The sequence below is a fragment of the Capsicum annuum genome, chromosome 7 (genome assembly GCF_002878395.1).
Source record: "Capsicum annuum cultivar UCD-10X-F1 chromosome 7, UCD10Xv1.1, whole genome shotgun sequence".
In the NCBI taxonomy this organism is placed as follows: Eukaryota; Viridiplantae; Streptophyta; class Magnoliopsida; order Solanales; family Solanaceae; genus Capsicum; species Capsicum annuum.
In genome coordinates this window covers 224,878,220-224,903,975 of record NC_061117.1, presented here as the reverse complement: position 1 = coordinate 224,903,975, position 25,756 = coordinate 224,878,220, and the positions used below count along the sequence as shown (strand labels likewise).

Here is a 25,756-nt window from a genome sequence, read left to right as displayed (position 1 = left end):
AGGGTGGTGGATTCTTGATCAACACCTATGAAAGTGGAATGCTCATAAGCCTATTTCAGAGTCTGAGCCATTGTTGTCCACCTATGAATTCTACATCCGAAAATTGCTGTGCTTCAGAGTCATTGAGTGTCTTGGACCATGCCACTCTACCTGCTCTATTTGCTCCTTTGCCCCTACACTGGTATTCTCCAAATACTGCATGCCTACAAACACAGTAAATACAAAAAGTTCAACAACAATATACCCGGCGTATTCCCAAGTAGTGGGATCTGGGGAGGATCAAGTATACAGAGTCCATGAAAAGATAGTAAACGAAGGCGTTTCCGATGGACCTCCAGCTCGGGATAAAAAGATAGTAAATGAAGGCATAATAAAACATGAAAGAAGATGAAATAACCGAAATAAAACATCCACAAAGTATTATTATACACTATCAAATCAAAAACACACCCTCAACCCAAACTCTCCTAGCTGGACACTCCAATTTATGCACAAAGCCCTACGACTACTAGTAAGGCTACACCCACACGCACTAGCCCTCTAACCTAATTTTCATCCTCCATACCTTCCGATCTAGTGTCATGTCCTTAGTAAGCTGTAACTGCTTCATGTCACGTCTAATCACCTCCCTCTAGTATTTCTTCGACCTAACTCTACCCCGCCTGAAACCATCCAAAGCCAATCTCTTAAACCTACGAACTTGGGCCTCAACGCCCCCCTTCCTAACATGCCCCTCCTCATAACCACCTACAAAAAGTTCAGCCTTGTTGAAATTCTCCAGTTGACTTAAAGGAGGGTATGTTTGCTATGACTAAATATGATATCTGCATTCATAACCAGAGGTCTCAGGGTGCACTGCGGACACCGGACACTAAATGACTGATGAACCAAAAAGTGCAATAAGTTAAAGATTGTATCGTCTTACTGGCGCCTAGATGGTTGATTCCAATCAGTCCAACCTTTGGGATCAATAATACCATCAATGTCACATTTGGAATATATAATTCTTGAATACTCTCCCCATGCCCTGCCTAAAAAGATTTTGCCACTTCCACTGATTTTACAGTTAACAAAAGAGAAACCAGTATCTTGACTTGCTGTGTCTCTATGTTGTGCTGCAATTGCTCCATATCCTTTGGCTATTGAATGTAGTGTACAGTTCTGTTGACAATATATAAGAAAAAAGAACTTAGACTTGATGAAATCCTTAGAACATGTGCTAGCAGGGAGCTATGTTGCTCGGACTCTTCCAAAATGCCGATCATGTGTGCCAAAAACAGTGCATATTTGAACGATCCAACAGTGGCACAACAACAACATTTTAGGATAGTCCGAGCAACATTGGTAGGTAGGGAGAGTAAGTACCTTATAAAGTGATCTTGCATTTCCACAAATGAAATCAACAGATCCTTGAATATAACATTGGTAAAAATAATGTGATCCAGCATCATCTAAAAGTGTATCTTGTGATCCCAATATTCTTACTCTATACAACACTGATCTATCACCAGTTAATCTCAATGCCACTGCTTGCATTCCAACACCTTTAGCATCTGGAATTATAGTGTTCTGAAAATAAAAAAATAATTATTCAAACAGACGATATACTGTTGTTATAAAGAGGTTTGACTGTAGTATAGTATATACATACCTCGATGGTGATGCCAGTAGCACAAAAGTAATCAGATTCAACAGTGAGGGTGGCAGATCTACAAGTGCCTAAAATAGAACCATATTGGTCAGTGTCAGATGCTTTGTCATGGCCAGAAATAATTGTTCTGGCTGTTTGGTTATGATCACCAACTAATGATATGAATGGCTTTGATGCTGGTATATTCACCTTCTCTCTGCATAATAATATACAACATGTTCACAATATTAAATTAGACACGTTACAAATAGTGGCGGAATCAGCATTTTCGTTAAGGGGTTCAGAAGTAAACACACGAACTAATCAAAGGGGATTCAATATCTATACTGTGTATACATAAAAAATAATTTTAACTATGCATGGACTAAGGGTAGCTCTGCCCCTGGTTACAATATATGACGCAAAGTCGGAGTTTTTACTAAGAGGTTCATAATATGAAACGTAAACACATGAAAAAGTCAAAGGAGATTCAACATCTTCTATATAAAAATCAATTTTAAAAAGTTGTTATTTTATTAGTACACAAAAGTTAATTTTCTTTTTTTGATTTTTGTGTGTGTGTGTGTGTGCGGGGGGGGGGGGGGGGGGGGGGGGGGGTTGGTAACCCAGTATCATCATTTTGTTAACTGTAAACTATTTCTAGTACCCACGTCCTCAAGCTTAATTTGGTTTTACAATTTACACCAACTTAAAAAAAAAAAAATACAAGAACAAAAAAAAAATGTATATATGAATCAATACATGAGCTTTTTATATTTGTAATTAACACAAGAAACTACTAAGAATAATGAATTTAATTTGTATAATTACATTGATAATGCAATGAATTTGTTTATACACTATAATCATTATCTTCTTAAGTGTTCTGATTGGGTTAATATATTTTACATCGTTAGATTGAATAAACAGAATTTAAACTCAAATATATTATCGTCGAATATAGCTTACACTAATTGAGTTCAGAATTGAATTTTCGTACATAATTAGTATAAAATTTTTAACACACACAAACAATTCAATTTAAACCAATTAAATTTTACAAAACCCTTATATATTCAAGCCTAGATTGGTCTGTTCAGACTCTTCAAAAATATTGTCACACAGTGTCTGATTCTCCAAAGATAAAATACTTTCGGAAAATCCGATACGCATTCGTCGACATTTTTGAAGAGCCCGAATAACATAGAAATTAATCACAGTATGAAGATAAAGAAGACTACTATGTGGATACTTTTGGAGAACCCAACACACATTCCTCGACATTTTTTTTAAAAAGTTCGAGCAACATCGAAAAAAATTAAAATAATTACCTGTAGGTTCCAGGATGAATGTAAATAATAACTCTCTGTAAATTATGTATAGGGACTTTATCAACTGCACCTTGAACAGTAATTGAATCTCCTTTACCATTTTGATCAACAAATATAACTCTATGTCTTTGTGAAGAAAAAGAATTACGTGATCGTATAAATTCATCTTTTTTCATACTATTAAAATCCACCTTCATATCATCCCATGTAATAATGTAACATGAATATTGATCACCATAAATCAAGAAAAAAATCACAACCCAAGTGCTAAAATCACTCAAATTCATCACTAAATTAACCAAAAAAAAAAAATTGTATGAGAAAAATGAAGATGGTAAGAAGAGGTGTGGGCAAAGCAAGTAAGAAGTGAAAGCAATAAATATAAAGAGCCTAGTACGTGTGGTATGGTATTTTATAAAAAAAAAAAAAAAACTTTGTTCATAGTATTAATATTTCTAAGATTATGAACGTTGGAATTTGCATGTTACATAATATCAAGAACCTCTAAAGTCTTTAATGTAATAAAAGTAAAATGTGTAAAGATTGATGGGGTAGTTTTTGTTAAGAAGTAGTTGTGAAAATTTCAAGATAAAATATATACCAAGAGGTGTGTTTTTTGCAAAGTTGAATATTAATAACCGCTATGCTTTTTTTTTTTTTTCTCTAAAAATCAGCATCTTTTTCTCTTGCTTTTTAATTCAATGTGTTTTAATTTTTACAATAAGTGGAAAAGAAACGAGTATAGAGTGTCAGCGTTTGTGTTTATATATTCACTTTTATCACATAATCATGGTTTAATTGATATAAATTGTTACTTCATCAAATAATTTAATTATGATAAAATAGTATAATATAATTAAAAATCAAAAAAAAAGAAAAAGAGTATGTAGTGGAGGATTTGGAATTAATTTAAGAGTCACATGTTGTGTTCATAAAGGGGTGCCTCTTTTCGTTTTGAAATTAAAACCATAGTCATTCAATATTATTATTATAAGAATTTGACATTTATTTACGGAGATTACGGACTAAAAGGTTATTTAAGAGTTAATTATAGGCATTTGTTTATAATAAGTTTATTCCATCAGTAAAAAATAAGAAAAATTACTTACTACAACATGTTAAATTACAGTTATGTAATATTATTGTTTATTTATAATGGAATAATGAAAAACCGATGAATTATCACATTTTCATAAATGTCGTGAAGATTGATCGGGTTTTTCAATTTTTTTAAATTCAAAATCGACCACTTTGTTTAACAAAACACATATACTTTGTATAAAAATTTAAAGAATTTTAAAATATAAAAGTGACCACATGTAATCGATTTTTAATTAATTAATTAATTTAAGAAAATAAAAGATAAAAAACAATCACAAGTGGTCGCTTTTTTGCGATCATCGTACTTGGTCGCGGTCGCTTTTTATGGTTTTTTTTTAGTAGTGCTTATTCGGTTCTTGAATAGTATTCACCACCGGTAAAGTTGTTGTCATGTCATTGGGAGGTCACGGTTTCAATTTTTGGAATATATTTTCTGTGGTCGAGTCCTTCCTCAAACTCTGCGTATAGTAGAAACTTTATGCACCGAACTATCCTGTACTTTGTTCCCCAAGATCATACATGTGGCTGACTGATAGCTCCTCTTCTCTAACGGGTATATGGAGCTATTTATCACAAAGATTTTGAGATGACATCATGTGATAACAACAATAATAACCTATTTGATTTAATCCTACAAATGGAACGTGAGGAGGGTAGAATGTATCTTAATCTTAATTATTTTTATTTTGTTTGGTAGAGCGAATAACGAAATAGCAAGATAAACATAGCAACAAATTAAGCAATAGATAGTAGTAAAAATGAAGAATAACATATTATGTGAATCCTAAATGAGGAGATATAATATAAGAAGAGGAGATTATCCTATTAGCCCCGTATCTCTTCGACTCTACCAACATAAAAGTATGAGAACACTCGGCTATTTTACTACTCTTCTACCTCTAATACTCAACCTATATAGCTTCATATATAAAGTCATGTCCTCGTGGCAGAGCGTGGAAAAAGTTATGTTTGTGGTGTTACATGACTATAAAATTTGTTGCAATCACAAGCTCAAAATGACTAAAATCTTGAACTCATAAACCTCAAATCATATAACAGCTATTCTCCGAATATACTATTAGTGTAAAACTTTTTTATATATTTTTAGACTATATAAATAAAATCATTTGAAAACACTTGAAACATAAGTAAACCTCACCTTTTTCACATCCAATTTTGAAAAATTCATTCATACAATCAATATATATAGGATGATATTCTTGTACAAGTGGTAGCAAACAATGTTGTAGGACACTTACACATGAATAAACCTCAATATAGAAAAGCTACGTCAAACAAAATGTTTGATCAAACTTTTAAGGAAATAGACTCTAATACAACCTATAAAAAATGGAATTTTCACAACCCAATAGAGCCTAATGTTTTTTGCAATTTATAGTCATAATGAAACTATACTCTAAGCCAATATTTTCCACCAATAAATTTTCTATTCAAGAAGGGCTGGACTTGGTCTTTACTCAAAGATCTAGCCCATGGTACTCTACCTGTTCTGTTGGCTCCTATGCCCTTGCAATTATATTCTCCAAACAGTGCATGCCTAAAAATGAAAAAAAATATAAGACAATGTCAATAACTTAGCAAGTCTACCACCTCGGAACAACTTCAGATATACGATGTCTGAAGTTAGGCTTGAAAATGTCTGAAGTTCAGGCACATATGATTGGCGTTCAGTCATTTTTCTGCATGAGCTTTAGTCATATGTAACTTCAGACATTTTCTTGACATAGCCTAATTCCAAACTATGTCTGAAGTTAGGCTTAAAAATGATGTGTGAAGCTCAGGCACATACGATTGACGTTCAGTCATTTTTCTGCATGAACTTTAGCCATATGTAACTTCAGACATTTTCTTGACATAGCCTAATTCTGGACTACGTCTGAAGTTGTTCTAGACTTGGTAGACGTGTAAGTACAAGTTAAATAACGGTGTCTAAAAAACCGTGTCAAGGTATAGAAGTTAAACTCAGTTGAAAAATTGGTGTATCTTACTGTTGTCTAGATGATTGGTCCCAATCATACCATCCTTCTGGAGTTATAATGCCATCAAAATAGCATTTTGAGTATATAATTCTTGAATATTCTCCCCAAGCTCTGCCTAAAAGGACACTGCCACTTCCAGTGACTTTACACTTAACAAATGAGAATCCTGAATCTACATCAGGTGAGTCTCTTTGGTGTGCTGCAATTGCTCCTGTTATTCCCATATTGTCCTGAGCTATAGAATGAAGATCACAACCCTGTTGCCAAAAAAAATTAACGAGTGAGGCTTGCTCGGGTGATAGATTTTAGATGCAAGTCCCGTGGAGGGGCGTATGTGTGAGTTGTCCCTGATTGATTAAAGATATACTAATGGGGGCGTATGTGTGAGTTGTCCCTGATTGATTAAAGATATACTAATGGGTTCATAGGTCGTAACAGACTAGTCTTTCGAGAAGTATTCTCCTGTATATATCGTCTATATGACAATTGGTGTCACAATAGATCGATCAATGATTGAGGTCACGACATGGAGTGGTGGCCTTGATCTAGGAGGGTACTAGCCGTAACCAACTAGACCCAAAAAGAGAATGAAATGTCGGTCGTGACCAACTAGGGCAAATGGGTGCTAGGAGTGGTGAATGAATCAAAATGGGTGCTAGAGTGACCAATTGGGCCCAAAGACGTGTCCAACTAGGTCAAATGGGTGCTAGGAGTAGTGAATGGATCAAAATGGGTGTTTGCCGTGACCAACTGGGTCAAAAAAAAGAATAAAATGTCAATCATGACCAACTAGGGCAAATGGGTGATAGGAGTGGTGAATGGATCAAAATGATGTGTTAGCCGTGACCAAGTGGGCCCAAAAGAAGAATGAAATGTCGGTCAAGGGGTGCTAGGAGTGGTGAATGGATCGAAGTGCTCGTCATTCGTTGAAAAAAAAATAACTAATGAAAAGGAAAAACATCAACGAAGAAATCATGACAACCAATAGGAAAGCAGCGCGCACAGATCAATGTAGCTACCGAAAATAATAAACAACAGATGACAATAAGACGGCGCGGTATTAAGAAAGTACCAGATAGAGTGATGTAGCATTGCCACAAATGAAATCAACAGTGCCTTCAATGTAACATTTGAAAAAATAATGTGATCCCAACTCATCATAAAGTGTGTCTTGTGATCCCAAAACCCTAACTTTGTACAACATTGCTTTGTCACCTGCTAGTCTTAATGCCACAGCTTGCTTGTTATATTCCCAAGGAAATGCAAACACCGTATTCTGTAAGTTTAACTTAATCAATTACTTTCTATACTCGATGTATTTACACCTAATAATAAGATCACGTTCATTCTGTATCGAGCCGAGTACCTCAATAGTGATGCCAGATGAACAAAAATAATCTGATTCTACTGCAACCGTGGCGGTATTAATAGTGCCTAACTCATTGCCGTATTGGTCCTTATCACAGGCCTTGCTATTCCAAGTAATTATTGCTCTTCCAGGATGATTTTCATCACCAATTAATGAGATAAATGGCTTTGATGCTGGAATAAATACTTTTTCTCTACACACAAAAAAATTAGACAACTAAATCTTCACATAAATGGAAAGAAATAACAATCGTAACGACTAAATCTCAATCTCAAACAATAAATAGACGTAGGATATAACTTTTACGGGTTCAAGTTATTACTATTGAATCTATTAGATTTTTGTAATTATAGGTCCAATTTTATTTTTTAAAAAAAAATAATTAAATATCTAGTACTTATATAATGACTAGTATATGTAATACTCAATTACTCATTGACTAGTAAATATTGGGATCAATTGAACGCACCAACTTAAATGCTACACCTATTTTACTGCTAATAATTTTCATATAAATATTTACTTTAATTATATATAGAATTCTAAAGTAACAAATGGAGATTTCAATGTCTCAGTGATGAGAAGTTTGAAAGTATAAATTAAACTAAACAAATAAAGAAAATTATTTTTTAAGAAAATACTTAAATTAAAACACAAAAAGTGACCCCACATTGGCTATATACCTCGATTCTAAATCTATATATGTCATTTAACTATAAAAAATATATATATTTCTGCGCCATTTCTATATATAAGTACCTATATATCGCGGGACGAATGAAAATTTTGATTCGATCAGAATTATTTATTGGGACCGTGTCGATTGCACCTTGTACTGTAACTGAATCTCCATTACCATTTTGATCAACCACGATAACTCTTTGAGACTTGATATATCCTTCCTCATTTAAATCTAAAGCATTTGAATTTACTTTAATGTCATCCCATGTAACATAAGGTTGTGCTTCCAATTTACTAGCCAAAAAAATCAACATAAAAATCAAACTCCAAATTTTGATAGAATTATTAAAGTTCATATTGAAAATTAATTCAAAGGTGATTATTTGGAGTTTTATAGAGAATGAAATTAAGTAGTAATTTGTAGTGAAGAACTCTAATGGTAGAAGGAGATTAAAGGATGTGAAATTAATTAAGTGAAAACCTTATGTATGAATATATTTTGAAAAGATTATGTAAATATGATTTTAGGAATAATTACACTAAATACTCATGTAATTTGAATTAGTTGTGGATATACCCCTTGTATCCTAAAAAAAATAAATAATAAGTGCTATTATCACTTATAGTAGGAAAATCTTACACTTAAATCTCTTAGACTTATTAGGAATAATTTTTAATTCATTATATTAAAATATAGTAGTTATTTAAAGAGTATTTTATTTCTTGAGAAATATTTTTTTTTTTTTTATGAATTTCGAACTTTAAAAGGTGAAATTCTATCTCAGTATCTTGGACGAAATCCAAGACAATGTCATAAAGTTTTTTTTTTTTTTTTTGAAGTTCGGAATCTATTACAATATTATTAATTTAAAAATTCATGACATTATTGTGTATTTTTTACTTGTTTAAGATCGAAATTCATGACATTATCAAGGTGTTTACTATTTAATTTCGAAGTATCACAAAATCACTTGTTCTCTAACTCTTTCAAAGAACAAGAATCCTATTTATCATTAACTAACACTTTCCTTTTTTAAAATTATAATGTTTTATCCAAATCGATAGTTTAAGCTAATAAATCACAAAGAGCTAAATCTTATAAAAGAATTAATAGGATAAAATAACATTAATTTTATCCTCATTTAATTGTATATTACTCTTTCAATTTATGAAATCAAAATAATTTTATTATATTTTTCCTTTCTATCCTTAGTATTAAATAATTATATAAAGTAGTGATAATTAAATTTAGAGTTACAAAATATTATTAATAAGATTAATTAATAAATAAATCTTTAATTAAAGTTTTTCTCAAGGTATGCCAGGTCAACATGAGTCAGGTAACATGAAACAGATAGATTGTCGTGCATTAAAATTTAAAACCAATAGTTGAAATGTTTAGAAAAAGGATGGAAGAATTTTGACTAAACAATAGTTTAAGGGCTCACATAATGGGCTTTTTACATCTTAATAAGTGGCCGAATTTTTCAGCCCAACTCAGATGAAAGAGGCCCAATTTGAGGTCATTGCCACACAAGAAAGATTATGGCTCATTTGCACTATAATCACTATTTTGTGCCATAAAGTTTATATTTTGGAAAAATTACATCATATAACAAATTAATTTACCATAACTATTTAAAATTCTAACCATTTTAAAAAATTACATAATTTCTAATTTTACTTGAAAGCTTGGAGACATCACAGAAGAATATGATGTATCCGTGTAAATCAACTGATGTATTCGGAAAAATGTGACATATCAGTGCAGAATGGGGCATATTCATGTAAAATTAAGTGATGTATTTGAAAGAACATTCTGTATCCGTTTGGACTAGATCGAGAATATTTAGTAATTATGAGAAAATTTGAGATATATGTAACTTTTACTTATATCTTCACACCATAATGTCTCACGGGTAATACCCCATTCGTTTAAAGAGCTTATGCCTCATTTGATACAGGTTTAATTCTTAGAGGGAAAATACATATATAGTTTATCGTGTTCAAATCTTGAATATGATATCGTCTTTACTAGAAAACACTTCACCCCAAATTTAAATTTCATCGAATCTGAAACGAGTATCGAATCCCGAATGAAATGTGAATGCGGTGACCCCTTAAAGAAACTGAAAAGGCAAATGCTTTTTAAACTTCAATGGTTCAGAATTCAGATTCATGAAGCACCTCCAACCATACATAGTTGTTGTTATTTATTTTTTTATTATTATAAAGTTTTCACGATCATAAATAATATTGACCCCACCAGTAATATTTCGTCTTTTTTTGACTACTCTATGTGTTCTATTTCTCATTCCAAATTTGACTCTCCTTCTATTCGAAAAAAATGAATCCGTAGATCCTCTCAAATCTTTAATTAAAAAAGAAAGATGAGTGGGTTCCACAATATTTTTACGTTAAAAAAATAAAGTTATTTGAATAATTAGGACAGTTGTTCGATAATTGCATTATTGTCTCAACAACTTCACACAGTTGTTGGAACGAAAATATTTTTAAAAAAAAACTGATTTTTTTTAATCTCTTTCACCTAATTTTTAAAACTTAAACGACCCTTCACTTATCTTTTATGATATAAATTTGATAAAATTCAATAAATTTAATCTAATTCGAAAGTATCAAAATCAGTACAATTTTTAATGATACTTGTATCTTTCAATATATTTTTATCGAATACAAGAAATAAATTGAAAACATACATATTTTTTGAAGAAAAAATTTTTCCTTCGTGCCAAACACACCATATATGTATGCAATTTTTTTTTTTTTTCTACCAAATGCAAGGGCGGCTCAACCTTCAAAGAAATAGGCAACCGCCTTAGATCCTCAACTGTAAGGGGTCTCGATTTTTTAGCAATAATAATTTATAGATTTTTTTAAAAAAATATTACATATTATTTGTAAAAAAAAAAAGCTTATATAAAAAAAGGAAGAAATTACTAGAAGCTTGATATATAGGGAGTACTATATCTCAAAAAAAAATTTAATGCATTGATTATATTAAAAATATATTTTAAAAAAAAAAATTAGTTATAGAATTTTAAAGATAGACTTAACTAAAAAAAGTTAATTTTTTTTAAAAAAAAACTCAAGGCCTTCGTTTCATTGTGGCGTTAGGCCACGAATGTTCTTAAGTCGCCCCCTGCCCAAATCAGAGATGGAGCTAGCCCTCTTTAGGAGATTCGTCCGAACCCCCTTAGATGAAAAAATATATTATTTATACATAATTAAAATTATTTTTTATGTGATTATAATAGGTGTTGAATTCCTTCGACTTAATTTTCTTTAAATATTAAACCTTCTTACTTAAAATTCTGGCTCCACCTCTGACCCAAATGGTAGACATTCATTAAATTATAAATTCATCTTGTCGACTATATTATATATTGCCACTTGACCATTCTAGCTACTGAAAAATTGTACAATGAAGTGAAGGGCACATATTTATTATTTTATCATATCTCCCTATCAATACTGAATTATTCAAATTGCATAAAATAAAATCCAAACGACCAACTTCTAAGTCACTTCCCCACTGTTAGGAAAAATATAATAATCCTCCAACTTTTTTCAATTATTCTTTCGGTCTCAAATTATCCATCATATTTTTTTTAAATAATTATCTCAAGTTATTTATTATTTTAAAAGTTTTCTAATTTTAATCAATCTGAGTAATTATCGTTCTTGAAGACTACAAACACATAAAAAATGAGTAATATAATAATTTTTAAATATCATTAAAAAAAAAAGAAGCTAAAAAGTCTCTTCTATTTAATATTTCTTAAAAACGTGTAAAAGAAAATCACAACATAATTATGAAAATCGAATTATGAAATATCTAGTTAAGTTTTTACAATACAATCATGTCACTTACTCTTTTCGTTCGTTTTTTAGTTGTCATATTTTATTTTTCGAGAGTTTATATCGTTTCTTTTAAACATGTGACCTGACTACTTTGTCACACTATTAATTGACATTTAGTTTAGATCTTGAAAAATAAGTAACAGATGCAAAGAATAAAACATCGACAAAAATAATTATCTTTTTTTAATATGTTAGCAATAACAAGTAAAAGTAGAAATTTAATTTTTGAATATCGAACAAGTTGGGAATAAATTATCTTTTCGAAATTAGTTATCCTACCACGTACATACTTGTAACTTATTGCATTATTATGGTATAAATAATTAAATAAATAATCAACAAACTAATTAATAGATTTGTTAGAGTTTGTGATCCGAATTTTGTTGATCCGGCCCTAAAAAATTTACGGTGTGACCCATGTTTGTGATTTTTTGTGGTGTCTGGACCTGTATGTTTTTGTGCCTGAGATTTATTTGTACGCACATATTATATAAGTGCGATTTAGTGGATCGTTTTGGATATTTTAATACGTCATTTTCCTCATTGTATTCTCCATCCTTCATAGTGAATTTTTCGCTGCCTCTATCCGTGTTTTTTCCCACAAAAGTTTTTCACGTAAATCTATATTTCTTCTTCTTATTTTCTTTTATTTTATGATATTATTTATTCTGCCTAAACATAACAAGATTCAATCAAGCATATATAAGTTAAAAAAAATAATTCTATTTTGTTTCAAAATTATTATACCTTTTACCTCGTATCAAACAACTTTAAAATGTATAAATAATTGTGGTTGACGAGGAAGTTTTCTGTCTTTTTTTTTTTTTTTTATTAGATGGATGAGGTGGGGGCCTTTGGTGTAATGGCAGTCCCATAAGGGTCCTTGACCAAAATATTAATCATCCAGAAAAATATATTCATGTCACTGCAAACGTCACACTATCAAACAAATGAAATTGCCTTTTTTTCTGAATGTGATTTGCCTTTTTTAACAAGTGTTTGGTTTGCTTTTAGTCAAGTTTGGACTACACTTTCTTTTCTTTTTTTGGGGGGGTGTTTCCAATCCCGATTAATTCGGATCGCATGTTACAGAATCTATTAAAGCGGTGACGCTTCTAACAAAGTTTTCTTCATATTCAGTGGCAAATCTACACTATGGTTAGGGGGTTCCAAACCCCCTTCGGCAAAAAATAATATTATATATACATAACTAAAATTATTTTATATATATATTAGATGTTGAACCCCTTTCGATTAATTTTTATATTCACTTATGAACCTCCTTCACAAAAATCTTGACTCTACCACTGACCTCATCTGCTGCACCACAATCCATGTTGCTTACACTTTTTACTTTAGCTAAGCAGTGAGGTTTGCTTCTCCACAGTGTGTAAGGTGTATGTTCTGCTTGTTAGGGTTTTTGCCTGATTTTCTTACTATATTTAAGTTTTACTTTTTCTTATAAAAAAAATAAAAATAATCATAAATACTTTTACTTTTCCTGAAAGGAAAAATATAAAACTTTTCCATATTTGACAAACCTCTGTCTTAGAGAAAAAGTTTTAGACATTTATAAATAGAAGATCCCTCATCTCATGTCATAACACAATACCATCCATGATGTAATCTTTTAAGAGTTTCGATTAGTGGGAGATTTTCTCTCTCATTAGTTTTATGTTTTTTAATATTAGGTTTTATATGTAGGTCAATTGGTCAAATTATATAATAAAATTATGTTTTTAGTATTATTTTTCATTGTCATCTTATTTATCATCTCATAATTTGCAACTAATAGTTTCCGCATGACGCCCTCTCGATTTCGAACCCAACACTGCTATCATGGATACACACTAGTATATTAACTCGAGATTGTTGTCCGGTTTTAAATTCAGAACTTTCAAACGGCTCTGCTTTTGATATAGAGCCAACTTCAGATATATTATTACTGATATAATGATAATATTAAAAAAGGAACAGTTTGATGCACTAAAATACCCGCTATACGCAGGATTCAGGGAAAAGCTCCATCGGAAGAATGTATTGTACACGATCTTAGCTTGTATTTCCGTCAGAGGTTGTTTCCAAGGCTTGAACGCGTGACCTCCCGATTACATGACAACAACTTTACCAGTTACTTCAAGACTCCCCTTCGATAATAATATTACTGATATAATAACAACAATAATATATTTAAGAGTCGTTTGGTAGGAAGGATAAAGATAACTAATTTCGGGATTAATTTTGAATAGGAGCTAATCCCATGTTTGGTTGGGACAAAATGCATGGGATAACTCATCTCGAGATTATAGTGTTCTTCTTATCCCTTCTTATTAAGGGTGGGGTAACTAATTTCGAAATAGCTAATTCCGAGATTAATAATTTCGAAATAACTTATTTTTCAATCAAACGACCCCCAGTGAAATCCCACGAGTTACTAAGTAAAATCTGAGAAAGGTAAAATATGCGTAGACGTTATTACTATCTCATGAAGATAGAAAGACTATTTTTTAAAGATCTTTAGCTTAAGTGGAGCAATTTCAAGATTATCGTATTAATGATATGAGGCACATTTCAAAAACTCTTACGGAGTTTAATAAATATTGTACTCTCTCCGTCTCAAAATAAATTATCTTAGCAACATTTATGTCCATTGAAAAATTAAGAAAGACAATATATGGTTAAATTACTCCGATCCTATTTTAATAAACGTTTCTTGAAAATTAAATAGTATTGAGAAAATGTAATATAATAGTATAATAGGAAAAACATACTAATTTTTAATTTGAAAATTTTAAAATGATACTTATTTTGAGCTAATTTTTTTTGCTAAGGTAATACTTATGTTTGAGACGAAACAAATATATAAATTTAAACTTAGTAAGTTCAGCTCCCCTTGTTAATTAATTTGGTCCCAACTATAATTATGATGAGATTCAAAGGTTTGCGTGTACTCTTACAAACCTAGTACGACATGTTCTATCAATGTTTCTTCAATTATCATACGAGTTCAAGTACTATATATATTGTTGGTAACGGATTTAATTGAACTCTGAAGTCTTGTTTTAAACTATGTATTCATTTTTAAAAAATTATTGAATATCTTTTAAGTTATTAATAGTTAGAAATTAGTAATTTTAAGGGATTAAAATGTTGACTCCATCTTAGATTATTAGTCTATCTTTTCATATTATAATCAGGAGGCTTATTTTATTTTTAAGATTTTAGATTTCTCATTTTAAGAAGACTTAGCTATATTAGTCCATCCATTTCAATTTATGTGGTGCTATTGACTTGACATAAAGTTTAATAAAGAAAAAAAGACTTTCGAATTTTCCAGTATGAAGTATGAATTATTTTCAATTATGAAAATGTGATTATTTTTATTGAGATGGATAAATAAAAATAATTGAGACAGAAAACTAATACTTTTTGATAATTCGATAAACTACTCATAATAATTAAATTTAAAACGACCCTACCGTTGAAAGTAGTAAAATTTTGTGTTTAATAAGTTGTGTATGTGTCAATGAAGTATATTTGATGCAACCTATATATTACTTGAATCAATCAAATACTTATCCTTTACTAAAGATTTGTCAAGACTTCTTGGTCATCTAAATATTATTTTAATTTATATGATTACTTAATATGTACAATAATTGCTTCTTCCCCTTGTGGATTCTTGGAAATTGTCAAATATCATTTGTTTAAGTTATATAGATATTAGTATTAAACTAAGCAGCCGTTTCTCTGTAAAATATTTCTTTTCTTTTTTTCAAAATAAGATTTGACTAGGTATTGGTCTTTACACAACCCCCCTTCCCCTTACCCCCCAAAAAATGTAAAGATAAATTCCTAACAACAACATACCCAACGAAAGATCCTCGGCTAAAATATAACAAATTTAGGTAAAAAAAAAAAAAAAAACTACAAAGTCTATCAAAGAGAAATAATAATTGAATCATAAAATAATATAATAATTAAAATATAATAAATAACAATATATGATGTATATCGCAAGCAAGAATATGTACGATAAATTTCAAATTTGAAAAAAATATTGGTGATATTAAAATCTTATTTACTTTTTAAAATATTTTATCTTTTCTCCTATTGTGGCTGCGTTTCGAAGACGTAGAAATGTGTTCCTACATCAACATGGATTGTGGTGCAGTGGATGAGGTTGTTTCGTTTTTAACCAGAGGTCGAGCGTTTGACCCTGGTATGGAGAAAACTCTATTGGGAGTGCTGCCACCTTAATGGGCCCTGCAACGCGCGATCTGAATTAGTCGGGACTCTAATGCGGGCACCGAACACCGGATGAAAACCAAAAAAGAAATGTGTCCCTACATGGCATTTTCAAAGAATATCCATAGAAAGTCTCCAAAGAAATCATTTTTATTCCCTACATCTTATACTTTTTGACATTAGAATATGTGTAACACGATTAATTAAATAAAACATTTATATTATATAAGATACTGCTGATAAAAAGTTTATACACTAATAAAATATAAGACAGATTAAGAATATTTGTAAATTCAGTATTTGAGTTTTATAGATTTGAGATTTTAAATAATGATCTTAAATGCTAATAACACAATTCTAAATTAACATTTCTATGTATTTAGAAAATTTCTAAACACAGATATGAGGTTTGACTAAATTTATCCAATTTTGTTAATCAAATATCTTATCTTCTAAATTTGCGATTAGACTTTTATGATGTTCTTCAAAAGTAACATAAGTCACAAATTTTAATACTCCTTTTATTTTATCTTTAATTAGAACGTGATTTCTTTAATTATCTAATTAAACTGTATCATTTCTTTTCTAAAATAAGAGATAGTCAAATTTATAATTTAGTAATATCAATAGAAGTCTTTATGATTCCCTAATATAATAGAGAATTTCTTTTTTAGGAAAATACAATACAATAAAATAAATATCAAAATAGTCCACTCACCATCGTGAGTTATGGTAAGATAGTTATAATCTATCTATCTTTAATTAGAACTCTCAATTTTTTTTTTTAATTTATTAAAAACGTGATTCTAAAAAAGGAGCTCATCATAAATCTAAAATTAATTGACCTGCAATATAAACATCATATAATAAGTGAATCTAGATTAATCCAACGTTAATATAAATATATAATACAAGATGAAAAATCAAAGTAACGCATATTATTTAACTAGAGGTGCGTTGCCCGTGTCAGCGCGGGCCCAACACTATAAATATTTTTTAGCACTAAAATTTGATATTGATGAGATACAAACATAAATGTACATTGATTTAATTAAATATAATTAATTCTAATATATAAATGACTTATAATAATTAATTAGGGATAATATAGTAAAAAATATTATTAATTCTAATGCATAAATGACTTATAATAATTAATTAAGCGTAATATAGTAAATCACGGAGCAATTAGGGGTAATATAGGCAGACATGTCATCTATTTTTTTAATTAAATATTATTAATTTTTTAATATATAAATGACTTATAATAATCAATTAGGGATGATATAGTGAAATCACGGTTAAAGAAGCTGAAACAAACGTAATAAATGTCTGTTTTTTAGATTAAATATTATTAATTCTAATATATAAATGATTTATAATAATTAATTAGGGGTAGTATAGTAAAAAATATTATTAATTTTAATATATAAATGACTTATAATAATTAATTAAGGATAATATAGTAAATCACGGAGCAGTTAGGGGTAATATAGACAAACATGTCATCTATTTTTTAATTAAATATTATTAATTTTTTAATACATAAATGACTTATAATAATTAATTAGGAATAATATAGTAAAATCACGGTTAAAACAGCTGAAACAAACGTTATAAAAATTAATTTTTTAATTAAATATTATTAATTTTCTATAAATGACTTATAATAATTAATTAGGAATAATATAATAAAAAATATTATTAATTCTAATATATAAATCACTTATAATAATTAATTAAGAATAATATAATAAATTACGGAATAATTAGGGTGTAATATAGTAAATAATGGAGATAAAAAAATAAATAACTTGTAATAATTAATTAAGAATAATATAATAAATCACGAAACAATTATAATGTAATATAATAAATAATGGGGTAAAAAGTAAATCCACGAAGAACTGGTCGAAACCAGCTCTTCTCTATATAATAAAAAAAATTTCAACACGAGTATCAAACACCTATTACTATTAAAAAAAAAAAAAAAAAAAAAGGAAAAGAAATAATTCACTCAAACTCACATAGGCAATGACATATCCACACAATTTTTTCACCTATATATATTCACCTTCTTCTTCAAATGCCACATATTATCCTCATCCTCCATTGTTATGTCCACCATTTTTCTTGGATCACCACAATTCTCATATACACCTTCACTTTCCTCTCCAAAAAATCCCTTCAAACTTCCTATATCCATCATGGCTACATGCATTCACTCATCAAGAACCAAAAGTCCTCCAAAAAACAAGCCACAAATCAACAACAATGTTTACAATTATGTTAAATATTGCCAACCCAATTTTCCTAACCTCATTACCTCCAACCCCTTTTCACAGAAAAGCTTGAAAGTTGAGGAGGAAGAAGGAGAAGAGAATTTATGGGTAAAAATGAAAGATGAAGCTAAGTCTGATATTGATCAAGAACCAATATTGTCTAGTTATTATGTTTCTTCAATATTAGCTCATGAATCAATGGAAAGAGCTTTAGCTAATCATCTTGCAATGAAATTAAGTAGTTCTAATCTTACTAATACTACTTTATATGATTTGTTTATTGGTGTATTAACAGATGATCAAGATTTGATTAAGTCAGTTAAAGCTGATTTGTTAGCTGTTAAAGAAAGAGATCCTGCTTGTATTAGTTATGTACGCTGTTTCTTGAATTTTAAAGGCTTTTTAGCATGTCAAGCACATAGGATTGCTAATAAGTTGTGGTTAAATGGGAGGAAGATTTTGGCTTTGTTGATACAAAATAGGGTTTCTGAAGTTTTTGCTGTTGATATTCATCCTGGTGCTAAAATTGGTAAAGGGATTTTACTTGATCATGCTACTGGTGTTGTTGTTGGTGAAACTGCTGTGATTGGTAATGATGTTTCTATTTTGCATAATGTAACATTGGGTGGTACTGGTAAAATGTGTGGTGATAGACATCCTAAGATTGGTGATGGTGTTTTGATTGGTGCTGGAACTTGTGTTCTTGGTAATGTTAGAATTGGAGATGGGGCTAAGATTGGTGCTGGTTCTGTTGTGTTGAAGGAGGTTCCAGCGAGGACTACTGCCGTTGGGAATCCGGCTAGGTTGCTTGGAGGGAAAGAGAATCCGAAGAGACTTGATAAGATTCCTAGCCTGACTATGGATCATACTTCACATATATCAGAATGGTCTGATTATGTTATATAAAGTTAACAACTTTGTGTTTTTTCTTACTATTGTTTTTAGCTTTTTATTAGGTTAGGGAAATGGTATGTCGCTCTGACTCTTCGAAAATAATGTTGTACTTACGTCTGATCCCTTTGACGGTGCACTACTTTTGGAGGATTTGACATGTACGTGACATTTTGGAAGAGTTTTGAGTACCATAGGTGTAATGCTCCTCGAGGAATTTTAGTTTCAGGGAGAATCGAAGTTCTCTTAAAAGCTTAGATATTCCCTTGTGTGGAGGAGATGTTGTAACAGCCATTTGGCTTTAATGGTAACTTGTTTTAAGATTTAATAGATTACCGTAGTAGTGTTCTTGTTATAGCAAACAGTTCCATATTTCTATCTATAAAAGTTTATTGAGATACATTTCGTGTTCATTGAAAATATGGGGTCATCGTCATTTTGGAATGTGCCTCATAGGAGTTATTTTTCAGTATCGCATTATTTTGTTGTTGTTACTGTTCTTTCTCTAGATGCGCTGTGCTGCTTTCTGTTTTACTTGACTTGTTTCTCCACTACCGTATTTCCATTTTCATAATTACTTTGATTTGCTTCACTTGTGCCGAGGGTTTTTCCGAAACAGCCTGTCTCTCCCCAAGGTCTGCGTATACTACCCTCCCCAGATCCCACTTGTGAGATTACACTAGGTGTGTTTTTGTTGTTGCCTCATAGAAGTAATTGCTTAAAAGTTCTAAGGTGGATCGAGGGCAGGTTCTGTCGGATCAACTGAACCTATTAGCTTCGACTTAAACTATGTGTACATATAAAATAAATTGAAATGTATGCAGAGGTAAGATGTTGTTGCTTGGCACCCGCTTCCTTCTTTGTTCCTTCGACTTCCAAATTTAGGTGTGGCCATGTGGTACTGCTTGCAGAAATATGCATGAATTTATTTTCTCGTTTTCCTAAACTGAAATTTGTAATGCAGTAGTTTAATACTCATGATGGAAATCTAATGGAAGGCTTGTTGCAATATTCTTTGTATTAAGCTGCTTGATACATCATACTGGTGCTTACAGCTTGTGGCAGATCCAACTATAGGTTCTGAAGTTCTGCAGAACCTAGTTTTTCAGGAAAATCTTATGTGTGTGCGTGTGAAAAACAAGTTATTTGCTACAACGGTGTAAATGATAAATTTATATGTTATATAGTTATACGTAGTACTTTGGGAGCCTAGAGCAGTGGCCTTACCATTGAGCGACTCTGTGACGGTCATGGCAGACTATACTCTTAAATGCATTCTTGTAGCAGCTAAGGATCATAAGGAACTGGGATCAACTGCAGATGATTTTTAGGCCTACCTGTCACACCAAATTTATCAGTAATGTCAAGTTCATCTCCTGATGGGAGTTTCCAATCAAAATGTTATAGCAATTGTGCAAGTGGACGTTCAATATCAGCTAGACCAAATAACATGCCAGGGCATATCCTTCTTCTAGCACCAAATAGCAAAAAGTGAGTCATTCCCCATGTGATCAACCGTTGAATCCACAAATCTCTCGGGATGAAACTTCTCAGCTTCAGCCCATTGCTTTGGATCTCTGCCAATTGGCCACATCTTAACGATGACTTGTCGACTTGGCTGGAATTTTGTATCCATTGGTTTCACTAGGCTCCCGGCTTTCCCTTGGAAGTAATAAGGGAAGTGGAGGGTGAAGCCTCATGTTTTCTTTGAGAATTGCCTGAAAGTATTGCAGTTCACAGAGAGGCCTCGTTCTGCAACATTCCCTTTATCGTGAAATGCCTCTCTCGTTTCAGGTTGTGCTATTTTCAACACAACTTGATTTTTAAGCAATTCAACCACTGCCCACTCCACTGTCGTTGCTGATATACTGCTACCAGCTGCAAAAATGTCCTGAAAGAGAGACAACAGACATAAAAATCCAATCTTGGATGCTGCAAAAGATACAAGTTTAAATTTTGGATTCGCGTACTGATGACCGCGCATACCATGAGGACTGCTTTGATATTGTCATGCGTCAATGGAACTTCAAGATTGCCTCCTTTTTGAATTCTTAGAACAACATCGATGAGGACAGTTTTCTTGTTTCTTGCTCAGTTTTGGTGTAGGTTTTTTCTTACTATGCTCATTAATAATATGTTCTAGTATTGCATCAGTTCTTTCATGAACTTTCTCAACCTTATTACTCATGCCACTGATTTTCTCCGGTAGTTTGATTGAAGGGCAACTTTAAGTAGCAAAATTCCTAGCTTCTGATATATATTTGCCTGGGCATAACTCTAAATAGGCCTTTGGACATGAACATGATCTGAATCGAAATGCTTACTTAGAGTTTGTGAGTTCAGAATGAACGTGATCTTATTACATGTGTATATATTGTAAATATTTTTGTGCATATACATATGTAGTTCGAGTGGAAAACAACGAGTTCATTTGGACATACGCCCATGATTCACCAGTATGTTTAAATTGGAAAAGAAACAAATAAAAACTTGTGCCTTTTCAGTTCTACGGAGCTTTTGGAATCTTGAGAACGCATCCTTAAACCGGACACAATGAAATTTTGGACATCTCAACAGGTTAGATCTCTTGATTTTAAGCTTTTCACAGTATCTCCCTACAGGTATAGTCGTAGTTTAACTGTATATTATGCTATTGAATTCAGGATTAAGTTACGACTTTACTGAGGGTTATCCATTCAGACTAAAAATAACAAGTTGTTATTTAGGAGAGTGACATTTAACCTTACTGATAAGTATTGTTCATCTTTAATTTCTTTAAACACTATGCTTCTTTCAACAAAAGATACTTAGGCTTTAGTGAATTGAACTCCAAGTTTTGGTTATTACTTCACACTGATGCAATCGTAACTAATTTGGAAACACATATATATGTGAAACATTCAGCAAAGATGTTAACAACATATCTTAACAGTAACAATGATCAGGAGGACCAATTTCTTATTAGCATTTTCGGTTTACGTGTGTATTTGCAGGGCAAAAGACACTGATAATCTGTATGATGTTTGTCCTACTGATACAACACACAAAAACGTCTTTATAAATGGCTATCCATGCAGGAATCCAGCAGAAATTACTGCTTCTGATTTCAAAAGCTCTACGTTGAGCAAGGAAGGTGACACAGATAACTTTCAACGTTCATCAACAACATTAGTCACTGCTGCAGAATTTGCAGGACTCAACACTCTCGGGTTATCTGTTGCCAGGACTGACCTGGATATAGATGGCGTGGTAATGTTGAATTCTGTTAATCATCTCATCTAAACGTTTAAGCTGCTAGAGAGCATGCTTCAATTACTTAATTATATTATATGTATCCACGTGCCCCTCGTGTCTTCTTTGATGCCATATTGTCGAATTGAGTGAACCATCTCATCTAAACATACTTTTAAGTTGTTAGAGAGAACACTCTTTTAGTTGCTTAATTATAGTCTCCATGTAGCCCTCTTTCCTGCTCTAATACCGTGTTGAATTTATGTGAAGCGACTCATCTAGATGTTTAAGCTGTTAGAGAAAACGTTTTTTTAGTTGCTTAATTATATTATGTCTCCACGTGCCCCTCTTACCTGCTCCGATACCATATTGTTGAATTGCGTAAATCATCTCATCTAAAAGCTTAAACTGTTAGAGAAATGTTCATTAAGTTGCTTAATTATATATTATGTTTCTGTAGGTAATGCCACATGCTCATCCACGAGCGTCCGAGATGATGTTTGTTGGCAAAGGAGTGCTGAAAGCAGGATTTATAGACACGAAAAGGCAAGTGTTCGAAAAGACTCTTAAAGAAGGCGATGTGTTTATCGTCCCTAGAGGACTTCTTCATTACACCTTGAATTCTGGGTTCGAATTGGCCACAGTATACTCAGTGCTAAGCAGCCAGAATCCTGGCTTGCTGAGTATATCAGATGCAATGTTTGCACCAGTTTTTTCGGATCCCATGAAGGAGCTGATGAAGAAGCTGTTTTCGCGTTCAATGTTTGGGATGAACCAGATGAAAAATGTGACATTGTTTCGTTAATAGGCTTTATGACAGTCATCGCGATATATATATATATATATATATATATATATATATATATATATATATATATGTACTTCTGTATGACTTCTGAATATCGTCTTCTCTTGAACTTTCAATTGTTTCGTTAGTATATGATCTTGTCGAATTATCCAGTTATATATTGCTTCTGTGCAACAATCCAGTGAAAATAGTGCTAACTGTGTTTGTGTGAACTGTTCACATCAAAAAGATAGTTCACTGTATGAAGCATTTCGCTTCGCGAAATTCACAGGGAATTATAAGGTCGCATCTCAAGGGGGTGTGACGTAGGCAACCTATCCTGACGCTAGGCCTATGATGAAATTCCACGGCTCAAACCGGTGATCTATAGGTTACACTGAGACACTTTATCAGTGTCATTGTCCTCATTGTCTCTTTGTCATGATTTTGTCTAGACATAATAATAAATAAGAATAAGAAATAAAATAAGACTTTGATTTATTTCTTGGTCGTCACTCATATTCCACTCCCAGTAACAAGATGTTTACATCACTTGTAAAATATCGGAATGGATAAGATTCCTTCGATCTTAATTGAAGTTTTCAAATTCGACTTTTAAAATAACAAAAAAAATCTTGTTAGGTTGTGTTTTTTCTTAAATGGATATTACACTATACAAAGTTAAATAATTAATCGGGATTTCAATACATATATCAAATCATCGAATGAAAAATCAATGAAAAATCAAAGAAAAAATATACGTATCTTTTTTAAAGATGAAAATAAGGGGCACCATTATGTTGCATGTAGTACAGATTAGTTCACATATCATTGATAAAATTTAGTTTTTTTATGCTTTTTATTTGCTACGATGATAATATGATATGAGCTTAAATAACAAAATAATGATTATAGCCAAAAATAATTTAGATTTTCTACACTATTTGTACACTAGGCTAGATTTAGAATTTTTGATTAGGAATTTTTTTTTAAAGAAAAAAAAGGAAGCCACACATGCACACACAAGTCAAGCACGCATAGACTTTCCTTTGTTGTTGGGTGCATCGTCATATTTGCACTAAGCCAATCATTTTCATTTTTTGTTTGTTGGATATTTCTAAGATACTCTTTTGGTTGGGCGTGGGGTTGGGGGCACGCGGAATCAGAATTTCTACTAAAGCGATTTAAAATAAAAAAGAGTAGGCGCATGAACTAATCAAAAGGGGTTTAACATCAATTATATATATATATATATATATATATATATATAAAATAATTTTAATCATGTATAAATAGTATAATTTTTTATCGAAGAAAGTTCGAGTGAATCCCCTAACCATAAGGTGGTTTCGCCAATGGAGAGTGGGGTGGGGGGCTTGTGTGGTATTGGATTTGATAATATAATAATATAGGAGTGTTAATCAATGGAATAATTTAGGTTTGAAAATAAGGTGAAATTTCTGAATTTAGCGACTGATGAATTACTGATCAAAGAACAGATTTTAAAGACGTTCTTGATGCTTAAAAGTAAAGATCAAATATTGAATTTTCAAAGTTCAATTTAATATGGTAAATCAAATTTCGATACGATAAATCTTGATTCAATTTTCGATAACTCATGTCCATCCTGCTCCTCCTATATTTATCTATAGACAAAGATTGTTGTTATAGTAGTTTTGTTTTTCTTGGTTCCAACTCAATATTCGGTACCTACATTAAAGCCTCGACTAATTAGATCGCGCACTACAGGACTTATTCTGAGAGCACGACTCTTAATAGAATTTTCTCCATAGTCAAAACTTGAACTCGATAACTGTGTAGTTTACTTTTCAAAATAATTGAGGCAATAGGGGGCCACTTCACTTATTAAGCCTTAGGCAACAAGGTCCAACCCCACACACCCCATTTTCTAATTTTTATGGAATCATCTTTTTGTAATTTACTTGATCCTCAAGAACAGTTAATAACCATTACTTTAATTGAGAGTGACAATTTCTTTTGATTACTTTTTCCTTTTCAATTAGGAGGATATTATAATGATGTTAAAGGTTTAAAAAGGTGTTGTTGGTATTCATAATTTTGATTGGTTATTTATAACTTGTGTGTGAGGAAATAGCCTCTCATAAAATTTTCAAGGTAAGAGTACATATAATAAATCATTGTGATTTTATGGTTCGAGCTTTTTCTAAACTTCACATATAACTAAAATTTCAGCATACCAAATGGTCTTTGTTATGATGAATTACCGAGTTTGATATGATGCGAATTTAAAATAATTGAAATATTAAAAAAAAAAATTTCGAGTAAATGTTTTGTTCCACCC

At 31.4% G+C, this 25,756-nt stretch overlaps 5 protein-coding genes across 5 annotated transcripts; 2 read left to right on the top strand and 3 right to left on the bottom strand.

Moving 5' to 3' along the window:
* Window positions 1-55: 55 nt before the first annotated feature.
* Window positions 56-3,352, bottom strand: LOC107878795 (pectinesterase QRT1-like). Its single transcript, XM_016725927.2, has 5 exons — window positions 2,962-3,352; window positions 1,652-1,847; window positions 1,366-1,569; window positions 926-1,161; window positions 56-203 (listed from the first exon to the last, which is right to left on the bottom strand). Exons 1-5 carry the CDS (start codon window positions 3,246-3,248, stop codon window positions 56-58), a joined length of 1,071 nt encoding a protein of 356 aa, XP_016581413.1. The 5' UTR covers window positions 3,249-3,352.
* Window positions 3,353-5,472: 2,120 nt separating this feature from the next.
* Window positions 5,473-8,468, bottom strand: LOC107876936 (pectinesterase QRT1-like). Its single transcript, XM_016723752.2, has 5 exons — window positions 8,191-8,468; window positions 7,429-7,624; window positions 7,135-7,338; window positions 6,072-6,319; window positions 5,473-5,620 (listed from the first exon to the last, which is right to left on the bottom strand). The coding sequence occupies exons 1-5, from the start codon at window positions 8,466-8,468 to the stop codon at window positions 5,473-5,475; spliced, it is 1,074 nt and encodes a 357-aa protein (XP_016579238.1).
* Window positions 8,469-18,245: 9,777 nt separating this feature from the next.
* Window positions 18,246-19,815, top strand: LOC107878792 (serine acetyltransferase 1, chloroplastic). The gene has a single exon (XM_047393364.1). It carries the CDS (start codon window positions 18,360-18,362, stop codon window positions 19,428-19,430), a length of 1,071 nt encoding a protein of 356 aa, XP_047249320.1. The 5' UTR covers window positions 18,246-18,359; the 3' UTR covers window positions 19,431-19,815.
* A 153-nt stretch (window positions 19,816-19,968) lies between these two features.
* Window positions 19,969-24,026, top strand: LOC107878793 (germin-like protein subfamily 3 member 4). Its single transcript, XM_016725924.2, has 2 exons — window positions 19,969-22,664; window positions 23,107-24,026. Exons 1-2 carry the CDS (start codon window positions 22,353-22,355, stop codon window positions 23,449-23,451), a joined length of 657 nt encoding a protein of 218 aa, XP_016581410.1. The 5' UTR covers window positions 19,969-22,352; the 3' UTR covers window positions 23,452-24,026.
* On the bottom strand, window positions 20,817-21,427 carry LOC107876935 (tabersonine 16-hydroxylase 2-like). The gene is made up of 3 exons (XM_016723751.1): window positions 21,386-21,427; window positions 21,134-21,306; window positions 20,817-21,033 (listed from the first exon to the last, which is right to left on the bottom strand). The coding sequence occupies exons 1-3, from the start codon at window positions 21,425-21,427 to the stop codon at window positions 20,817-20,819; spliced, it is 432 nt and encodes a 143-aa protein (XP_016579237.1).
* Window positions 24,027-25,756: the final 1,730 nt, after the last annotated feature.

Coding starts and splice junctions, on each gene's coding strand:
- LOC107878795 (XM_016725927.2), bottom strand. CDS start 3,248: ATGAATTTGAGTGATTTTAGCACTTGGGTTGTGATTTTTTTCTTGATT. Junction 1,162..1,365: donor ATGCAAGATCACTTTATAAG/GTACTTACTCTC, acceptor TATTGTCAACAG/AACTGTACACTACATTCAAT. Junction 204..925: donor AATCAACCATCTAGGCGCCA/GTAAGACGATAC, acceptor CTGTGTTTGTAG/GCATGCAGTATTTGGAGAAT.
- LOC107876936 (XM_016723752.2), bottom strand. CDS start 8,468: ATGAACTTTAATAATTCTATCAAAATTTGGAGTTTGATTTTTATGTTG. Junction 6,320..7,134: donor ATGCTACATCACTCTATCTG/GTACTTTCTTAA, acceptor TTTTGGCAACAG/GGTTGTGATCTTCATTCTAT. Junction 5,621..6,071: donor GACCAATCATCTAGACAACA/GTAAGATACACC, acceptor TTTCATTTTTAG/GCATGCACTGTTTGGAGAAT.
- LOC107878792 (XM_047393364.1), top strand. CDS start 18,360: ATGTCCACCATTTTTCTTGGATCACCACAATTCTCATATACACCTTCA.
- LOC107876935 (XM_016723751.1), bottom strand. CDS start 21,427: ATGACAATATCAAAGCAGTCCTCATGGTATGCGCGGTCATCA. Junction 21,307..21,385: donor CATGGTATGCGCGGTCATCA/GTACGCGAATCC, acceptor TCTCTCTTTCAG/GACATTTTTGCAGCTGGTAG. Junction 21,034..21,133: donor GTGAACTGCAATACTTTCAG/GCAATTCTCAAA, acceptor ACAAAATTCCAG/CCAAGTCGACAAGTCATCGT.
- LOC107878793 (XM_016725924.2), top strand. CDS start 22,353: ATGATCAGGAGGACCAATTTCTTATTAGCATTTTCGGTTTACGTGTGT. Junction 22,665..23,106: donor ACCTGGATATAGATGGCGTG/GTAATGTTGAAT, acceptor ATGTTTCTGTAG/GTAATGCCACATGCTCATCC.